Consider the following 22,689-nt stretch of genomic DNA (forward strand, 5'->3'; position numbering starts at 1 on the left):
CTAGAAATGATGAGATGTGACTTAAACTTCTCTAATTTTTATTCCATTTCTTTCACTGAATAAAGAGGACAAGAAGGGCTGGGGCTGTAGCTCAGTGGCAGAGCGCTTGCCAGGCATGTGTGAGGAATTGGGTTTGATCCTTAGCACCACATAAAAATAAATAAAATAAAGATATTCTGTCCATCTACAAGTACAAAAAAAAATTTTTTTTTTTAAAAAGAAAGAAGAGTACCTTTGGCTAGACTGAGACATTGATAGCTAAAATGCCAAAACTGATAATCATGTCATCATTATCCTCATGAAAAACCACTGACAGAAAAAATTCAACTGCACAGAACCAAAGACAATTATTGCTCTAGGCAAAAAGGATATCTTTAGGTTTGGGCAATCAATAACACTGTAAATTAAATTGAACATGATGAAAAATGAGCATAGTCATAGAGACCATCAAGTACATATATTCTTCTGTAGAGATCTTTTCCAGGAAGGGCTAGAAATGTAGCTCAGTGGCAAAATGCCCAAGGGTTAAATCCCAAATTAAAAAAAAAAAAAAAGCTATAGAAATATATAACTCTGTTGATATTCAAGCTTTTAACATATGCAAAATAAAATAAAAACAAGATATATCCTGTTATACACCCTATATATGGTAAAATTATTGTGGAAAAAAGATCATTAAAATATTTAAAATAATGGTTACGTCTGAAAGAGAAAGAAAGAGGTCAAACAAAAGTGTCACTTCAAACTTACAGTAATTTCCTAGATATTTCTTTAATAATCACTTATTTTCAGTATTTTATATTCAATAACTTAATTCTTTAAATTAAGTGCTGCTTTTGTCATAATTATCAAATTTTCTTTAGGAATACAAACTAATATGCAAGCATTATTTTATAAAATAATACAGAAAATGACAGACAGAATTCCATTTTAAATTTCTGCCAAAAGGAAGATAGCTCCTCTTCCTCAGGTTTCAGAGGTTAGACTTCTAAGCATTAAATAGTGTTCTTCACAGCCCTTCCCACACCTTGATTTCAGGCCAGTGAGGCCCATGTTGAACTCATAAACAATAAGACAGTAAGATTCTAAAAAGAAAAAAGAAAAAAATTCTAGTAGCTAGGCATCGTGGAGCACACCTGTAGTCCTGGCTACTCAGAAGACTAAGGCAGGAGGATCACTTGAGCCCAGGAGCTCAAAAATTAGCCTCGGCAAGACAGAACCTAATCTCAGAAAATAAAACAAAACAAATAGTATTCTAGTAATCTACTGTAGTAACAGTCCATTTACATAACATAAAAATACAGGATCAAGAAGAAAAAATATATAACATTTAACATTTTTGCTTTTAGTTGTCAATGGATCTTCATTTTATTTATTTATCTATGGTGCTGAAAATCAAACCCAGTGTTTCACCCGTGCTAGGCAAGTGCTCTACCATGGAACCACAACCCCAGCCCCATATTTAACATTTTTAAAAAGAGCACGTTCATTTATTTTTAGAACATTTATTCATTTATTTTTATTCATTTATTTTTAGAAGAGAGGGTATGAATTCCAATATTATTTAGAGTTCTCATATTTTATCAAAACATAGTATTTACAATATTATGGAAGCCATGTATTTAAACAACTATTTAAACTAAGGAAAAATGTTGTGTCAACTGAAAATAGAAGGGAGTTCTTTATTTTGATTTCTCAAAGCTATGTGATCAACAAAGTTAAAAAAAAAAAAACCACTGATTTTTCATTTGTATCAAAATGCATTCTATTGTCACATGCAATTAAAACACATTTTTTAAAAAAGCAAAAAACCCCCACTGATTTAATATATTTACAATTTGTTTTTATTGTTGACAGGATGTTTTTAGTTATAGTTATTATTGGCTTTTGGGGGAGGAAATGGGGAGCAAATGGGGATTGAACTTGGGGCCATGCTACCACTGAGCTACAAACCCAGTGCTTCCTATTTTTTATTTTGAGACACAGTCTTGCTAAGTTGCCTAGGCCAGCTTTGAACTTTGTGTTCCTCCTGCTTCAGGTTCCCAAGTCTCTGGAATTACAACCTTGCAGCATCCACCCATCATCTTTCATTTTTGTGGTGCTGGGGATTGAACCCAAAGCCTTGGGCATGTGAGGCAAGCAGTCTACTAACTGAGTTAAATCCGCAACCCCCCATCATCATTATTTACTTTTAAAAGTACTTACAGGGACTCAGCAGTACTTGTGGCTCAGCAGCAGAGTACTCGCCTAGTATGTGTAAGGCCCTAAGTTCAATCCTCAGCACCATATAAAAATAAATAAAATAGAGCTGGGGTTGTGGCTCAGTGGTAGTATGCTTGCCTAGCATGCATGAGACACTGGGTACGATTCTCAGCAACACATACACATACAAATAAATAAAGTAAAGGTTTATTATCAACTAATTTTTTAAAATAAATAAATAAATTAATTAAAAGTCCTTGTAGGGCTGGAGGTGGAGTTGCCTGGCAGAGTACACACTTATTATGTGTAAAGCCCAGGTTCTATTCCCAGAACCCCAAAAAAATCATATCCAAACAAAAAATAGAAATTCCATTTTACTAAAAAGAATCAAAGAAAAATATGTCATTATTTGCCTTCTTCCTCACAAGCACTTACCAATTCCAATCACTTATACTAAGGAATCATGGGAAAAAACAGACATAACTCACAGAAATGTCACTCAAGGGGATGTTTCTCACTAGTTTTCTAAATGCAGGTATCATATTTATGACCCAAACCCCAATTTTATATGATATATGAAAATAGTTTTAAAAACCTCTCTAATTTACATATTAAGCAAAAATTTCAACATTGAAAAGTTAACATTTTCCTAATAAATAATTTAATCATAGGTATAAACAGACTTCTCTTTTCTGTTGCGGGTAGTGGGAATTGAACTCAGGGTACATTCTACTACTGAGCTACAACCCCATCCCACACAAACTTTTCTTAATAGCACAAATAGGCATGACAGTTTCTAGGAAGGGGGGTGGGAATTAAGGTACTACTTTAATGATGTACATATTATGAAAAAAAGAAAAGGGAGGGGAGGGGAAAGGGGTAATGGAAGGATAACAGAATAGACATTATTATTGCTGTGAGTATACACGTGACTGCATGACCAATGTAATTCTGCAACCTGTACACTCAGAAAAATGAGAAATTATATCCCATCTGATTCAAATGTATGATATGTCAAGATCATTTTACTGTCATGTGTAACTAATTAAAACAAATTAAAAAAAGTTAAAAAAAAGAAAAAATATATAAAAACTTAAAATATTTTCAGGAAATACACTTTTAAATTTTAAATTTATGTACACAATAGTGTAGGAAGTTTAATGGTAAAAAAAGGGGGGAAATGAATGCCTTAAAGGCTAAAAGGAAAACATTAAACACAATGTTAAGAGAATATGTTTAACTCAACCACATATGGAAACCTAGTATAGAGCAAATGTCAAATCACTGAGAAAAAGGTGGTCTTTTCAATACATTATATATCTAATTATAAACAATTGGATAACCATTTGAAAAGAACATGATGAGATCCATTCTTTATATCAGAATAAAATCAAAACAGATGAGAGATCTAAATTTGAAAGGTGAAACTATGTGACAGCTAGAATAAAAAAATGTGAATTCCTAACAAGGCAGGTTTTTGCTAAATCCAACTAAAATTCTGGATGCAATAACAGTAAAGATGGAAAAAACTGATCACATAAAAATAGTAAATTTTAAGCTGGGCACAGGGACATGTGCCTAGGGACTTGGAAGGCTGAGAGGCAGGAGGATCCCAAGTTCAAAGCCAGTTTCAACAACTTAGCAAACTTAAGCAACTTAGCAAAACCTTGTATGAAAATAAAAAAATAAAAAAGGCTAGGGCCAGGTACAGTGGAACACGCCTATAATATCAGGGACTTGGGAGTCTGAGGCAGGAGGACAGCAAGTTCAAAGACAGCCACAGCAATTTAGAGAGGCCCTAAGCAACTTAGGGAAGTGCTGTCTCAAAATAAAAAAATAAAAAGGGCTGGGGATGTGGCTCAGTGGGTAAGCATTCCTGGGGTTCAATCCCTAGTACCAAGAAACAAAAACAATGTTGCGGGGGTGAGAACAAAGACATGTGGATTTTAAATGATAAATCAAAGAAGGAACAAAGTATTAATGACAGGCAAATCTGGATAAAGATTTCAGAAGTATGCAATATACTATTTTTCCCTATGGTTTTTTTGTGAGTTTAAAATTACTGCAAATAAAGATTCTTTTTAAAAAAAAGTCAAGCCAAGCATAACCCCAGCTGCTCAGGAGACTGAGGCGGAAGGATATCAAGTTCAAAGCCAGCATGGACAACTTAGTGAGACCCTGTCTTAAAATTTAAAAGGGCTGGAGATGTAGCTCAGTGGTAGCAAACCTTGGGTTTAAGCCCCAGTACCACAAAAACACACAAAAAAGGTCTGATGCGGTAGCATATACATGTAATCCCAGTGGACTAGGGAAGTTGAGGCAGGAGGATGGCAAGTTTGAGGCCAACCTGGACAACATAGCAAGATCTTGTCTCCAAATAAAGTAAGATGTGCTGGGGATGTAATTCAGTGGCAAAGCACCCCTGAGTTCAATCTCTAATACCAAATTAAAAAAAAAAAAAAAAAATAGAGACAGAGAAGAAAAAATAGGAAGAAAAAAAAAAAACAAAAAAAAAACCACCTTATTTCAGCCAGGCACAAGACACCATACCTATAGTCCTATATACATAGGAAGCTGAAGCAAGAGGATCAAAATTTGGAGACCAGGGGCTGGGGATATACCTCAGTTGGCAGAGTGCTTGCCTCTTATGCACAAGGCCCTGGGTGCAATCCCCAGCACCACCAAAAAAAAAAAAAAAAAAAAAAAAAAGTTGGAGGCCTACCTGGGCAACAATGTGAGACCCCACCTCAAAAAACAAACAAAACAACAACAAAAAAGCAGAATTTTTGTTGTTGTTAATCACATTTACATATATAAAAGCTAAAGTTTTTTTCTAAGGGCCACATGATTAGCACAATTAGAAATAAAATCAGGTCAAAACATTCAGTTATTTAAACTGGGGATATAGCTCAGTGATAAGAGGAGTTGCCACTATACACAAGGCCCTGGGGCTTAATCACCAAAACTACCAAATAAAAATAAACACACAAAAGGATAAATTTCTTCAAAGAATCAATAGAAGAAATCTTGGAGATGGGTATAAAGTAGTACTTTGATTGTACTATTCTTGCAATTGTAAAAATTATTCCTGTGTTTAAAGTTCAGGGAAATAACATGCATGAAATCATGGTTCAATCCCTAGCATCACCAAAACAAACAAAAAACAAAAAAAGAAAAAGAAATACAAATTTTTTGGGGGGAGGTCAATGCAGAATCTTATCATTATAATAGAATTGGTTAATAAAACAAATCTGTATCATAGTAAAATTCATTTAGGAATTGCTTCCAAACTTCCTAAATGACACACCAATGATGTTCAAACTCTACTGCTCTCTCCAACCAAAATCTGACTTGGTCTGGGATTCTTCTCCATCATCAATATAGACATTTCATCCAAGACCTTGAGAAGAGGTTATGGATGTCTATTAAAAAGGATGACTAGAAAGGGCAATCATTCTTCTGTATCTCCTTAAAAGATTATATAGAGTTAAGATGGATTAATAGATTATGTAAGTTTTTTTTTTAAACCTGGGCACAGTGGTTCATGACTAGAATCCCCGTGACTCAGGAGGCTGAAGAAGGAGGATCACAAGTCCAAGTCCATACTTAGCAATTATGTAGGCCCTAAGCAACTTAGCAAGACCCTGTCTCAAAAAATAAAAAAGGTTGTGGCTCAGTGGTTAAGGACTCCTGGGTTCAATCTGTAATATCCTCCCCCCACCCCAATTTTTTTTCTAGGTCCATACTTTGTTGCCCTTTAATTTTTAAACAAAGATAGCTTGGGGCTGGGGATGTGGCTCAAGCGATAGCGCGCTCGCCTGGCATGTGTGGGGCACTGGGTTCGATCTTCAGGACCCCACTTAAAAAAAATAAAGATGTTATGTCCACCAAAAACTAAAAAATAAACATTAAAAAATTCTCTCTCTCTTAAAAAAAAAGAAAGAAAAAAAGATAGCTCATCTGCTGAATTTTAAATTTCTTTTTTTTTTTTTTAAAGAGAGAGAGAGGGAGAGAGAGAGAGAACTTTAACATTTATTTTTCAGTTATTGGCGGACACAACATCTTTGTATGTGGTGCTGAGGATCGAACCCGGGCCGCACGCCTGCCAGGTGAGCGAGCTACCGCTTGAGCTACATCCCCAGCCCCTGAATTTTAAATTTCATCAAAGATTTTTTTAAACAAACATTTACCTTCCAAGGCTTTTCTGGAATTGGTGGATCTTCAATTTCAGCATCAACATCATTACTATGGACCCAAGTATCATAGCTATAAAATAAATAAAATTAAAAATACAAATTAGAATCAAATTTCATTCTTAATCTTTATCAATCAATAAGGATACATTTTAGTTAGGCACAGTGGTATATACCTATGATCCCAACAGACTGAGGCAGAAAGATTATAAGTTCGCAGCTAGGCTTTACAATTTAGTGAGACCCTATCTTGGGGAGGGGGGGGGGGAGAGCCGGACACAGTGGCCCATAGATTTAATCCCAGTAACTTGGGAAATCACAAGTTCAAGGCCAGCCCAAACAACTTAGCAAGACCCTGTCTCAAAATAAAAATATAAAGGGCTGGGGATACGTCCCCAGTGGTAAAGCATCCCTGTGTTAAATTCCTAATACCAAAAGACAGAAAGAGAGAGAAAATTTCCAGCGGGTGGGAAGTGGAGAGAGAAGGAGGAAGTGCTGGGGAGTGATACTGGCCAATATTTTTTGTTATATTGTAAACACATACAAACATGTAACAACAAACCTCATACAACTATAGTGCACCAATAAAAAAAATATGGAAAGAGGATTTAACAGGAATTTCACTGAATCTATAAAATCACTTTGTATAATTGATGATTTAACACTATTAATCCTTCCAACTCTTTAACATGGGATAGTTTTCTATTTATATTTTCTTTAACTTTTTTCCATAAAGTTTTATAGTTTTTATTGTATAAATATTTCACTTCTTTGTTTTAACTTCAAAATGTTTTATTCTAGGGCTGGGATTGTGGCTCAGCGGTAGAGTGCTCGCCTAGCACGTGCAAGGCCCTGGGTTCGACCCTCAGCACCACATAAAAGTAAAATAAAGATATTGTGTTCAACTACAACTAAAAAAATAAATTAAAAAAAGTTTTATTCTTCTGATGCTATTGTATATGGGATTGTTACTCATTTCCTTTTTAGAATTTTCATTTTCAATATATAAAAATGCAACTGATTTGGGGTATTGACTTTATATCCTGTTATTCTGCTCAATTCATTTGAAAAAAATTTTTTAAAGGAGATAGGGAAGTAGCTCAGTGGCAGAGCACTGAACTAGCATGCTCAAAGACTTTGTTCAATCCCCATGACTTCCAAAAAAAAAAAAGATTGAGAATGTAATTTTAAAATACTATCATTACACTATTATAACAAGTTATCAGTTCTGTCTTTACTATTGTACCAAGAAATCTCCTTGGCATTAGTCATTATTATAGCCTTAATATTGCCTGAAATGGGCAACTCAGTTCACAGAATTCTCAAGTTCTTCTTCCCCAAAAGTGTTTCTTGTCCTTCAGAACATTAGTTTTCACCTGGTGTTTGTTCCTTCTTGTCACCGTTCTTTTTCACCTCTGTTGCCAATTATTAGAACAAAACTCTTGCTGACTTCATTCACTCCTGTGACTTCAAACAAATACTAACGATTTAAAATCTTGTATCTGGTCCTCTATTCTGAATTCTGAACTCATAAATCCAAGAGCCAATTCCACACCTCTTTTGAGTATAACAAGTGTTCCAAACCTAAACACTTAAAGCTCAATTTGTAAACAAATTTAGACTGCAATAATGCACGTCAATCAACCTCATCTCAATAAATGACAACCCCATTTTTTCAACTGTGCAGGCCAAAATCCTTGGACACATTCTTGATTTTACTCTCAAATGCATCCTAAAATCAAACCATCAGCAAATTCTACTGCTCTTCATTCAAACTGTACAGAGTCTACCTTCTTCTCAATCTTTCACTGTGTTCACTGGTTTCCCTGCTTCATCCATTGCCTTCCTGTCAATTTTTCACAAAACCAACCAAAATGATCCTTTTGAAATCCCAGCCTGTCCATAAAACTCCACTACTCAAACAAAATCTGCCAGGGGATCCCATCTAGTCAGAGTAGACTCACAATGCTAATAGTGGGCCTGGGGATACATCTCAGCTGGTAGAGTGCTTGCCCTGCATGGACAAGGCCCCAGGATCAATCGCCAGCAAAACACACACACACACACACACACACACACACACACACACACACACACACCCTAATAGTGGCTTGCCAAGAACTCAAAATCTAGTTCCAGTGCTGTCACTATGCAGCAATGTGACCCCCTTTCCTAGTCTTCTCCTTTTATTCCACACTCATGTTATACTGAGCAACACAGGTTTTAATTCTTCAACATGTGCCATCAATCCTATGTACACTTTACACAGGCTATTTACCTACTGCCTGGAATGTTCCTCACTGCTGTGATATCTACATAGTTCACTTCATTACTCAAAGATCTCTTCTCAGTGAGCTTCAACTCACTAATCTAAATCACTACATATATTCTAACACAAATTTGACATAAGTATAAAATTATCTACCAAGTAAAACTCTTAATACAAATACACAGGCCAATAAATTATTATAAAAACCAAATGATATCTAATCATATATAGATGATTAATCTTTATGTCATTTGTTTATGTATTTTTAAATTTTCAATTATATGTTTTAGACACTACTTAGAAGTCAGTTCAGAAACATTAGGGAGTAGCACAGGTCTGTTTATCTTGCTGGCATAGGGGGAACACGCCTGTAATCCCTGAAACTCATGTGGTTCAGGCAGGAGGAACACAAGTATCAAGGCCAGTCTCAGCAACTTGGCAAACACCCAAGTAACTTAGTGAGACCCTGTCTCATAATAAAAAATTAAAAAGGGCTAAGAGTATTGATTAGTGGTAAAATGCCTCTGGATTCAATACCAAGTACTGCACCTGACTCCAATTGAACATATCTAAAGACACAGTTCATTCTTTTAAAACTATAATTATGAGCCAAGTGCAGTGGCACATGACTATAATCCCAGTGACTTGAGAGGCTGAGGCAGAAGGATTGTAAATTCAAGTCCAACTGCAGTAAATCTGTGAAACCTTTCTCAAACTAAAAAAGAAAAAGAATTAAGGATATAGCTCATTGGTAAAGCACCCCTCAGTTCAATCCCTACTATCACAATATATAACTGTGCCACAAACAGTAGCACATACCTGTAGTCCTAACTAGCTAGGAGGAAGGCTGGGTTGGAGGATCACTTGAGCACAGGACTTTGAGACTAGCCTAAGTATCATGGTAAGACCCAGTCTCAAAAAACAAAAACAGAACAAAGGGAAATAAATATAGCCAGGCATAGTGGCCTAGGCATGTAATCCCAACCACTCCGGAGGCTGAGGCAGGAGGATTACAAGTTCAAGGCTAGCCTGGGCAATTTAGCAAGACCCTGTCTTTAAAGACCATGGCAGCAGGCGGGCGGGAATGGGGGTGGGGGCAAGGGTAGCTGAGGATTTATCTCAGTAATTGAGTGCTTGCCTGGCATGCACAAGGCCCTGGGTTCCATCCCCAGTACCATAATCAAACAAAAGCACTTCATACACAAAATCAGACAATTTTTTTTTTTGCCTTCTAGTGAAGACTAAACATCTATTCAACAGTCTTATTCCTCCTCAGTGGAAATGGAATCTGATCAACCTCTATAGTGAAGTATCAATTTTAAAAAAATACAGAGAAACAACCTGGTTTCTAAAATAGTACATTGCAGAGAGGGGTAAAGAAGACAAAGGAGAACCTATAAATTGTAATTAGTTATATATACCAGTTAATCAAACAGGTGAATTTTATTGGACTTCTAATTCAAACAAATATCAATCATCAATCAAATATATCACTTACATGACAACACTGACAAGGTATTTCATATTAAGTAATATTATTCCTTTTTTTTAGTATTGACAATGATGTTATGATTATTTCCTTTTAAAAATGATTTCTTGTATTTTAGAAATGCATACTTAAATATTTATGGTAAAATGATGTGTCTAGGATTTGATTCAAATAACTTGGGAAGGCAAGAATCAGAAGGGAGTTAACTGTCCCACTCTACATAGCAGGACCAGAATAAAATCAACACCAAAACAGTTCTCCTGTAAATTCAGGAAAATAAAGTACATGGAAAGCTATACCTAAATCCATGTGCCCTAGACAGGCATACTATTGAAAAAGTACCCCCTACCCACTACCATTAACATCAAGGTATTACATGTAATATTATTTATTCATGCTACAAATACTCAAACAGTATGACATATAAGAGTAGGAACAACACTAGGTAAATAAATTTATGACTGGAAAAACTTCTCAGACATACTTTCATCCTTAATAGTTTTTGAAAAATCAAAACAAGCCATTCACAAATATGAAGAAGAAAAATTCATCTCTTAAAGGAAACAAATCTAAACTAGCAATCTAATACCATAAACAAAACCTCTTTGCAAATGCATAGAAGCTCAGTTTTTTGAGAGGGGAAAAAAACACAACTTGTGATCTCATAGAATTCCATACCTTAAATAAGTCAAAAGCCTGATTTACATATATAAATAAATAAATATATATATATTTGTGTGTGTGTGTGTGTATATATATATATATATATATATATATATATATAAAACCTCAGAGCATACACATCAATACTAATTATCTGAAGAGAGGATCTCAAAGGCTCCAAACCCAAAGTAATGTTAAGGAGATTGAAACATTAATTACCCCGATTTGATCAGTACAGATTAAATACACATTTGTATTGAAATATCGGAACATACCTCATAAAGATACCTCATAAATGTGTAAATGTGTACATTTATTAAATGCTACTAAAAATATTTAAAAATTTTAAGGAGATAGAAATGCTCACTAACCCTGATTTGATCATTATATGCTCTATAAATGTACCAAATTATCAAACTGTACCTCATAAATACATGCAATTAAAATAATGATTTAAAAAAAAAAAGCTAGTGGTGCAGGCCTGTAATCCCAGCAGCTCAGGAAGCTGAGGCAGGAGGATCTCGAGTTCAAAGCCAGACTCAGCAAATAGTGAGGCACAAAGCAACTCAGTGGGACCCTGTCTCTAAATAAAATATAGAATAGGGCTGTGTTCAATCTCCAGTAACAAAAAAAGGAGGCGGGGACGGGGGATGTGGCTCAGTGGTTAATCACCACTGGGTTCAATTCCTGACACTAAATAAATAAAAATAAAAAATAAAAAATTACCTCTCTGGGGGCTGGAGTTGTAGCCTAGTGGTAGAGCATCTGCCTTGCATGTGCTGGGTTCAATCCTCAGCACCACATAAAAATAAATTAATAAGGGGCTGGGGTTGTGGCTCAGTAGTAGAACACTTGCCTAGCACATGCAAGGCCCTGGGTTCGGTCCTCAGCACCACATAAAAATAAATAAAACAAAGGTATTGTATTCAACTATAACTCAAAAAATAAATAAATAAAATTACCTGTCTGGGTAGAAGCCCCAATGTACTAACACCTGCTTGTCTTTTCTCATCACCGGTCTCAGCCATTCTTCTGAAAGAGAAAAAAGAAAAACCTTAATTAAACTGATGAAATAAGTGAGCCAATTATGATTTAGCCTTAATTATTATCAAGACTTTTTGGTTTTCTTTTGGTCTGTTTTAAATGACTTCAGAGCTCACCATCCATAGATAGCTAGCTCCATTCCTCAAGGCTCAAGGTGAGGCTGAACATCTTGGAGGAAGGGTGCCACAGAGGGAAGCATTTCATATCATGATCAGAAAGCAGAAAGGCTCTACTCTCCTCAAAACTGCGTACCCAATTCCCACATCCTCCAGCCACACCCTAACATTTCAGTTACTACTCAATTGATCACTATCAGGAATTAATTCATTGATTGGGTTAAGACTCTCAGAATCCTATCATTTCTCTTCTGAACCTTCTTGTACCATTCTCACATGTAAGCCTTTAGGGGACACCTCACATCCAAACCATAACAGTTTTACTATGAGCAGGGCCAGTGAGAAAAGAGGGAAAGAAATTTTAATTGAAGACCATCTACCAAATTAAAGAAAAAATTTCTCAGCTTATATATTCAGACGTTCTGGATTCTAGGTCTACTATCTATCACTCCCTCAAATACACACTGGGAAATGAACCCAGTGCTGCTTTACCACTGAGTTATATCCCCAGCACTTTAAATTTTTGTAATTATAGATGGACAGAATGCCTTTATTTTATTTGTTTATTTTTATGTAGTGCTAAGGATGGAACCCAGTGCCTCATACCTATTAGGTAAGCGCTCTGCCACTGAGCTATAGCCACAGGCCCCATCCCCAGAACTTTTCATTTTGAATAGGCTCTCACTTAGTTGCTGAGGCTGGCCTCAAATTCACAATCCTCCTGCCTTAGTCTCCCAAGTCACTGGGATCACAGGTTGTGCCACTGCACCTGGCTACTATCTGTCACTATGGATAAAACCAACGGCAGTAAACTATCCCCTTCCTTTCATCTATCTTTTCCACTCAAGCCACAATCACCATAATCTTCACAGCTTCATTTCCAATGTACAACCTCACATCGTTTTCTATAAAGTTCTGCATTAACTTCAACTTCAAGGTTTGAGTCATGCCTCATCTCCTTGATGAAGGCACTTTACTATTCTTCTTTCTACAAATTCACTTTTCCTGGTGTCCTATAGTGCTTGACAATGCTACATTAAGGACTGAAGATTTATCTCAGTGGTACATACAATGCTTGCCTAGCATGTGTGAGATCCTGGATTTGATCATTAGCATTCTAGGAGGTATTTAAAAAAAAAAAGAAAGATCTTTTCAATATCATTTTTATTACTCTTTAGTTGTCTCATATCTGTTAATCTAGCACTCGTAACAGGGGTACAAGAACTTTGCAAGTGTAGCTTAGTGGTAAAGCACTTGCCTAGTGTGTATATGACCCTAGATTTGATTTCCAGTATCATTTAAAAACAAAAGTATAAACCAGGGGCAGTGGTGCAAGCCTGTAATTCCATCAGCTCGGGCTTATGAGGCAGAAGGATTGCGAACTCATAGCCAGCCTCAGCAATGAGGCACAAAGCAACTCAGTAAGACCCTGTCTAAATAAAATACAAAATAGTGCTGTGGATGTGATTCAGGGTCGAGTACCCGAGTTCAATCCCCGTACCAAAAAAGAAAAAGTATGAGCATTGTATTCATAGCCAGCCTAGGAATGAGGCACTAAGCAACTCAGTAAGACCCTGTCTAAATAAAATATAAAATAGTGCTGTGGATGTGATTCAGGGTGGAGTACCCCTGAGTTCAATCCCTGTACCAAAAAAGAAAAAGTATGAGCATTGTGTTCATTTTGCAGATAGGTACAAATTGATAATTTTTACTGATTTTAATCACAGTTGGGATTAATTCTACATTTCAGCACTGGTTATCATGTGCTTCTTTGATAGTCTGAATTTATCTTAGAAACTTAATTCTAGTAGTAAGAAGAAGTTCTGAAAAAAGCCCCTTGAAAGCCAAGAAACAGCAAAAAAGCCAATCTTTGTGTAAATATTTCTTTTTAGATCCTGTCTTTAATTATTTTGGATTAATAGCCAGAAGTGTCATCACTGGATTGTTAATTCTATTTTTAGATCTGGGGATGTGGCTGAGTGGTAGGCTACTTGCCAAGCATCCTTGAGGTCCTGAGTTTGATTCCCATCACTGCAATAAACAATACAACAACTAGATTTTTCAGAGACCCTTTACACTGCTTTTTCATAGTTACCACAGTGTACAGTTTTCATAGTTACCAGCAGTGCACAGAATTTCCAATTTCTATACATCATTTCCAACATTTATTAATTTCTGTTTTTTTGATAGTGGCCATTCTACATGTATAAGCTGATCTCATTGTGGTTTTGATTTGCATTTCTCTGATAATTAGTGTTGTTGCGCATCCATGTGCTTGTTGCCCATTCGTATATCTTCTTTGAAGAAATATCTACTGAAGTCTGTTGTCTACTTTTTATTCAATTTGGATATGGTTGAGTGGTTAAGCACTTGCCTAGCATTCATGGAGCCTTTGGTGTGACCCTCAATACCTCCCTGGGGAAAAATTCATAACTTAAAAACTTGGAGATACTGTGTTAGCAACAGAATAGTATCATACACTGCTATCCTCCACCTCCACCTAGTGGCAACCAGTTGCTAATACCAAACAGAAAAGGTGAAGAAAGGCCAACTAACTATAAGCTCTGTAACTGTAACTAGATACAAAGTGATGTTTCTCTTTATGAAAAGATTAAGCTATGGTTTCTTAGATTTGATACCAAATATATAATCAACCCACCCTCCTTCTCCTTCCCCCACCAAAAAAATTAAATTCTTATGATAATTTTTTTAATGACTGTATGGTCTGTGAGTTATGTCTCCTCCTTTCAGTCTTGATATTTATTACTTGATCTTTTTTTCCTCCCTGTGTGCACAGCAGGATTTTTATAACCTTATTAGTCTTTCAAAGAATCACTGACATTGCTGAGGATCACACTGTTGCATATATATATTTTTAAGATGTCAATGGACCTTTATTTACAAGTGATGTTGAGAATTGAACCCAGTGCCTCACACATGCTAGCTCTACTACAGAGCTACAATCCCAGCCCGATTATTACATATTTTTAATTCATTAATTTCTACTCCATTATTTTTTCTTTAGATTAAAATATATTTGGAGTCATTTTAAGTCTTTTTTTCTTTCTTAATATATGCATTTAAAGAAACATGTCGGGCTGGGGCTGTGGCTCAGTGGTAGAGTGCTCGCCTAACATGTGTGAGGCACTGGGTTCAATCCTCAGCATCACATAAAAAAAGAAATAAACAAAATAAAGGTATTGTGTCCATCTACAACTAAAAAAAAAAAATTGGGGGTTGGGGATGTGGCTCAAGCAGTAGCGCGCTCGCCTGGCATGCGTGCGGCCCGGGTTCGATCCTCAGCACCACATACAAACAAAGATGTTGTGTCTGCCAAAAACTAAAAAATAAATATTAAAAATTCTCTCACACACACAAAAAAAGATACATATGTCATGGGTTTAAGCATTTGCTTACACTGTATCTTATAAAACTTAATGTTGTTATACTCTGCTATTTTTTAAATTATTACTCAGTCAAAGGATTTTCTGTTTTCAGTATAATTTCTTCTTAACCCATGGATTATTTAACAATATATTCCTTGAATGTTCAAATACACATGCAGCATAAATCTTAAAGAGTCAGGAAAATAACACTCCATGGAGTTATTGGCCATTCAAATATGATATAATTTAGCTTCCTATATGCTATAAGTCATGATGCAATGTGCAGTCTTTACCCAAAGACTTAATTGTGGTATCCCTACAGATTTATTTCTCATTATAAATTAATTTTTATCATGTATTTCAACTCAGTTTTTTGAAAGAATGGTTAGCACAGGTTAAGTTTCTGTAGGTATGATAAACTCTGCCCACTGTTGAAATCATCTTTCAGAGCAAGTTAAACATCAAAAATCAAACCACTGGGGACTAGGACTGTAGTTCAATGGTAGAACTCTTGCCTAGCATATGAGAGAGACTGGGTTTGATCCTAACATCACATAAAAATAAATAAAATAAAGGCATTCTGTCCAACTACATTAATTAATTTTAAAAATAATCGAAATACTGAAAATTCACCAAACTAGTATGCTACTCTTGGACTCTACGGACAACCAGTCAACTGTTTTTTTCCTCAAAAGTAAGAGATGATTGCCAACAAAGAAATAAAAGCTGGACAAAACAAAGTAAGTCTAATTAAGGAACACAATTCTTTGTTGAAGAAAACAAAAAAACTATGTATTTAAATAGAATGTGAGGGGCTGGGGTTGTGGCTCAGCGGTAGAGCTCTCACCTAGCATGTGCAGGGCACTGGGCTTGAGCGTCAGCACCAACAAAAATAAATAAATAAAAGTATTGTGTCCAACTATAAAAAACTAAAAAAATATTTTAATAGATAAATAAATGGAATGTGAAATTTAATATCTAAAACTCACTTTAAAAAGCTGGATATAGGGACTTGGGTTGTGGCTCAGCGGTAGAGCGCTCGCCTAGCACATGTGGAGCACTGGGTTCAATCCTCAGCACCACATAAAAATAAAATAAAGGTATTGTGTCCAACTACAACTAAAACATTTTTAAAAAGTTAAATATACTATTAAACCTGATATAGAAGCCATATGATATGATGTATGAGTTTATTAGTTCACAGCCAGAAACTAACTTACCATCCTCTTGTGAAGAAGGATACGGATAAATGTGATGGGAAGCTTTTGACTTCTCCTCAGTAAAGGTTCCCTGGAAAGCAAATGAAAAAATTACATAAAAATATAACACACAGCAGGCAAATTAATTAGTTAGAAATTCCCTAACAATTATAAAAGTACTCATTTATTTATATTTGAAGACTATATTATTTTTCATTAAGGAAAAGGGATAATAATAACAAAGATATTGTCTATAGACATACAAGTTGAGTATCCCCTATCCAAAATGCTTTGGGACCTGAAGTATTTCAGATTTCTGAGCTTTTCAGATGTTGGAATACTTGCAAAGACCTTACCAGTGGAAAATCGCTAATCCAAAATGCTCCAAAATTCAAACTTTTTTGAGTATTATAGTGGCACTCAAAATGTTTCATATTTCAGAGTATTTCAGAATTCAGAGTTTCAGATTAGGGATGTCCTACCTTTACCTCTTAGCTAATTCTCTACATATCTCTCTATGGGTACTTCTAACTAATTCTTAAAATTGCTCCAAAACTAACACAATTATCACCATTAACTTATGTGAATTAATGTAGGTTTTATGACATAGAGCCATAAGCTTAGGCTACACAGATATTACTGCCCCCACCTTAGTCCCCCCCATTCTCTCTCTCTCTCTACACACACACACACACACACACACACACACACACACACACACTAACGCTATTGCTATAGTTTTAAGTCAATGCTGGAATACTAATGAACATAAAAAGTCAAGTTTTACCTAGGTCACAGCCAGAATATTGAATACAGTCTAGGACATACTTGGAGCAATTTAGATCAAAGTATGTTCATTCTAGAAACCATAAGATGAATGGAAAGTCTTATACTCAGTTGTAAGTAGCATGTCAATACATTCTCTGAATTGTTTCTTTGTCTCCTCTCCCAAAACTGGTGATTGACCCAAGAGTGCTCTAGCACTGAGCTATATCCCAAGTCCTTTTTATTCTGAGACAGATTTCAGAAGTTGCTGAGGCTGGTCTGGAACTTGTAATCCTCCAACTTCAGCCTCCCATGTAGATGGGATTCAGGCATGTGCCAAAGTACTTGGTTGTTTTCAATTTTTTTTAATATTAATTTTTTAGTTATTGGTGGACACATCTTTATTTTTATGTGGTACTGAGGTTCAAACCTAATGCCTCACGCGTGCTAGGCAAGTACTCTACCTCTGAGCCACAATCCCAGCCCTATTTTCTTTTCTCACAATGAATATTTACTATTACAATCAGACAAACACTTAGTAATGCTTCATCAAAGAATTCTAAAATTTATAAAAATTTGGAGCCGAGTTAGGTGCTTCATAAGATAAGGAATTCTCAATCATTGAAATGTTTTAGGTGCATTTTTTGAATAGCCACCAGAGGAGGGAAAGATGTATCAATATTCAATAAGTCAGAGGCAACAAACAGAACAGCACATGTTGGCATATACACCCTATTAGACAGTCCTGGATTTTGAACCGTAGCTTTGTATACTACTTGCATGACATGGAACAACTTATTTTTATGCATCAGTGACTTACATAAAATGAAATGATAATATGCCTATCAAAATTTTTTTAAGGGCTGGAGATGTGGCTCAAACGGTAGCTCGCTCGCCTGGCATGCGTGCGGCCCGGGTTCGATCCTCAGCACCACATACAAACAAAGATGTTGTGTCCGCCGAAAAATAAATAAAAATTCTAAAAAATAAATAAAATAAAATAAAATAAAAATAAATAAAAATTCTCTCTCTTTCTCTCTCTAAAAAAAAAAATTAAGTTGTAGTTATTAGATTAAGACTAAGAGTAATGACAGGCTCACTATAAGTGCTTAATCAGTATGGGTTGTTAATGCATGTAAAATGATAATTAGGGCTGGGGTTGTGGCTCAGTGGCAGAGCGCTTGCCTAGCATGTGTGAGGCACTGGGTTTGAGTCTTAGTACTGTGAATCAATAAATAAAATAAAGGTCCATTGACAACTGAAAAAAATGCTCAAGTAAAGCCCTGATGGTCAGTGCTCCAAAATGGCACCATTTTTACCTCCTGAGGTCTCTCTTCTCTATTAGGGATAAGGGTATAATTTAGTGGTAGAGCCTAGCATGTACAAGGTTCAGTTCCAAGCACCACAAAAAAAAAAAAAAAAAAAAAAGGGCTGGGGATGTGGCTCAAGCCGTAGCGCGCTCGCCTGGCATGCGTAGGGTCCGGGTTCAATCTTCAACACCACATACAAAGATATTGTGTCCGCCGATAACTAAAAAATAAATATTAAAAATTCTCTCTCTCTCTCTCTCCCTCTCTCTCTTTAAAAAAAAAAAAAAAAAAGATGACTCTTTGAAACCAGGCAACACTACTATCCCCTCAAGAGTATACCTAGCTAGCTGGGTGTGGTAGCACACTATAATCCCAGTGGCCTGGGAGGCTGAGGCAGGAGGATTAAAATTCAAAACCAGCCTCAGCAACTTAGTGAGGTCCTAAGCAACTTAGTGAGACCCTGTCTCTAAATAACATGCAAAAAAAAAAAAAAAAACTGGGGATGTAGCACAGTGGTTAAATGCACATGTATTCAATCCCCAACCCCTCTCCCCAATTAAAAAAAAAAGTATATACCTATACAACATTCATGAAGTCATGTTTTTTACAAAGTATTATAGCTAACTATTTACTGTTAACTATTCAAAAATAACTCCTTGCAGCATGATTTGGTAGTCTTGACTAATTTTAGCTTGAAGGCATGAACCAGTAAGTTCATCTTCCCTTTTAACAGTCCACTTGTAATTAAGCTATACTTGACAGTCCAATAAACAAATATTCCAAGAGAAAAAAAGGTGGTTAAAGATCTACTAAAAGCAATAATGCACCAGATGTGGTGGCACATGCTTGTAATCACAGCAGCTCGGGAAGCTAAGGTAGGAGAATCACAAGTTCAAAGCTAGCCTCAGCAACATTTTTTTTTTAAGTTGCAATTTTTAAAATATATGTTTTAGCTGCAAACAAACATGATACATTTATTTATTTATTTATTTTTATGTGGTGCTCAGAGTTGAACTCAGTGCCTCCCATGTGCTAAGCAAGCACTCTACCCCTGACCTACAACCTCAGCAACTTAGCAAAGCCCTAAGCAACTTAGTGAGGCTCTAAGCAACTCAGAGAGACCCTGTCCCAAAGTAATAAAAATAAAAAGAACTAGGTATGTGGCTCAATGATTAGGCGTCCCTGTGTTCAATCCCTGATACTACCCCCCCACACCAAAGTAATAATGCTAGTGAAAAGAAATAGACTTCACATTGCTCCATCTGATAGTACAATTACACTACCTTTCTCTATGTGTTTGATAGAGATGTCACATGTAAAAAGCTATACGAAAATCTGTAATTGTAAGCAATTTTTGAAACATCTGCATTCAAAACACAGAAGATATTTTACTAAATGCTAAAACGTATTTCAACTGGCAGTCTCTTTTGCAACAGAGAAGAAAAAAAAAGATACTTAATGAGACTTCTCAACTAATCCCACAGATCAGTAAAACTGTATAACACAAATGATGTTCCAAAAAATTATCTTGAACCTGGGTACTCTCAGTTAGTTTATAGAATGTCATGAGTTTCATTACAGTTACATGTAACCAAAAACCTAGTAAATACCAAAGACTCAGCCTAAAAATGAATTTAGTGAAGGAGTTTAAAACATCAAAAAATAGCATTACGTGACTCAAGACATGTAAACTTGGACTGAGGATACAGCTCAGGGATAGATTGCTTCCCTACCATGTACAAGGCCCTTGGGTTCATTCCTCAGTACTGAGAAAATACACACACTCGCGTGCTTATCAGGAAAGTACAGTTTTGTTTTGTTTTCACCCACCAGTCTCCAATTCATAGACCCACGTGCTCCTCCTGCCTCAGCCTCCTGAGTAGCTAGGACTACAGGCATTCACAACAATTCCTGATAGAAAGTAGCATTTTTTTCAGTAATTTTAAAAGAAACACATATCTAAATAGAATATGTATAGCTGGGTGAAGTGGGCAAGTTTACTTGAAGTAAACTCCTATTATCAACAATTGTGTCACAGACTCTGTTTTCTGTGATTGAGAGTTCAGTTGCTTCGCCCCTCCCCTGACTCAGGCAATGGCAAGGCCCTACTGGGGTGGATGGCATAAAGCATCCATCCTCTGGAGGAGCGCAATATGTTTCTGGGAATGGGGCTGGTTTGTTTTTGTATTCCCTTTAATAAGTATAGTTGCGACTTCTCATATGACCATTAAGTATGGAGGAAAAAAAATGACTTTCCCAATTAATGCAACTACTTCTAAAGAATAAATCTGTTTGCTCTAAATGCAATGATTCAGCTGTGGAACATAAATTGTTAATGTTTAATGAGAAACCCCCTGAAGGAAAATAGTCAAGGAAGTTTTTGAGAAATTAAATTAAAATCTAGAGAAGAAAAATTAATATTAAGAAGACAGATTAGTGCTTAGTACCGGGCAACTTGTTCTTGTTCCTGTGCACAATGGTTTGGTGCTCTTACTCTTGTTTGATTAAAATTAGTATCCTCTCTTTTCAAGTTAACCACTTGCCATAACCGTGGCGCCGGTTCTAGTCAGTAAGTCAAGAAAGAATAGTCAAGGTATAGGCCAACAGTCTGGGACATTTCTAACTATTATTAAAAGCTAACTAAGCAGAAACAGCTCAAAGCAATATACGAACTGAAAGTAAAAATGCTTGCTTATGAATAAGCCAAGATACATTCTTCTTATCTAATTGTAGCTATGTAATATTTTGTTTCTTTGAATAATGATTCCCGTTTTGTAACCACAAAATATTGTGAGCCTGCCAAAATGAAAAGTATATATGATTAACTTCATAGTAAAGACTGGGATTCAGCACCTTCACTTTTGTGTCTATGTTGTTTCTCCACCCCCTTTCACCGACTCCTCACCATCCTTTCGTCTTCTGAGACCCCCTGCCAGAGCTGGACTCCGACATTCAGTGATGCAGAATATTCCAGTTTCCTTATGTAAGTGTACTTTGCTATAAGACTATGATAACTCCATATCAGTGCACTTTAATTAAATGCTCCCTGGGCATTTAGGAGAAGGAAAAAACAAAACAAAAATCCCAGATATTATACTTATTCAAAAAGAGAAAAATTTATTTTAATACAGAACTATATAGAAATCCAAAGATATTATGGTTAACATTTGGTAGAGGCATACACTACACAATGTTTCTGAAGTGATGGTGTCTATTACCTGATGTCGCTTGATGATATCTTTCAATTTGTTAGCCAACTTCAGATCAATGTCTGGAATGAGGTAGATGTTGGGTCTGGTCAGACAATTGTTCTGAGGAAAAAAGAATAAACTTTGAAATTCTACTGGTTTTAAAATAATGTAACAATATTCATCCATTATCACAATGGCAAAAGTAGGTGTTCAAAATCACACTTCTGAAGACATGCAGGAGGTATGCCTTTTAAAATTAATTAACTTATTTATATTCTTTTTTGCAGTACTAGGGATTGAATTCAGGGCTTTGTACTTGCTAGGCAAGCACTCTACCTCAATAATATATCCTTATTCCTTTTTTTTTTTTGTATTGGGGATTGAACTCAGGGGGACTTAATTACTGAGCTATACCCACAGCCCTCTTTTTATTTTTTGAGACAGGGTCTCATTAAGTTGTTTAGAGCCTCCCTAAATTACTGAAGCTGGCCTTGAACTTGTGATCTTCCTGCCTCAACCTCCCAAATCGCTGGGATTATAGGTACATGCCACCATACCCAGCAAAAATATACTTTGATGTAGAAAATAAAGTTTTATCTCAGAATAAAACACAGGTGATTCAGCAGACCACTTATAAAACCATCCCCGGTCCTCTCTGCAGCTGGCTATATGTGGGCAAAAAATGTTAAGACTCAAGACTTAAGGAAATTCAGCATGTAAAACTCATTAAGGTTCCATACCAGATTGCCAGATTAATCCTCCTAGACAATTTTACCTGCATTTACCTTAAATGTAGTATTTTCACAGCTAAATTTTTGATTTGGGAAGTAATTATACCTCTTTCTTTCCGTTTCTAATCTTA

The 22,689-nt window shown here is 35.9% G+C and overlaps 1 protein-coding gene across 3 annotated transcripts in view; it reads right to left on the bottom strand.

Moving 5' to 3' along the window:
- Smarcc1 (SWI/SNF related BAF chromatin remodeling complex subunit C1) overlaps positions 1–22,689 on the bottom strand; it is a 148,344-nt gene that overhangs the window by 97,345 nt on the left and 28,310 nt on the right. For all 3 annotated transcript variants that reach the window (XM_076844895.2, XM_076844887.2, XM_076844904.1), the window contains exons 5-8: positions 21,855–21,947; positions 16,583–16,652; positions 11,779–11,848; positions 6,393–6,468 (exon numbers count right to left, since the gene is read on the bottom strand). In XM_076844895.2, the coding sequence (XP_076701010.1) occupies positions 6,393–6,468; positions 11,779–11,848; positions 16,583–16,652; positions 21,855–21,947 (309 nt within the window). The remainder of the gene's footprint in view (positions 1–6,392; positions 6,469–11,778; positions 11,849–16,582; positions 16,653–21,854; positions 21,948–22,689) is intronic.

Source organism: Callospermophilus lateralis, chromosome 1, assembly GCF_048772815.1.
Source record: "Callospermophilus lateralis isolate mCalLat2 chromosome 1, mCalLat2.hap1, whole genome shotgun sequence".
Classification (NCBI taxonomy): domain Eukaryota; kingdom Metazoa; phylum Chordata; class Mammalia; order Rodentia; family Sciuridae; genus Callospermophilus; species Callospermophilus lateralis.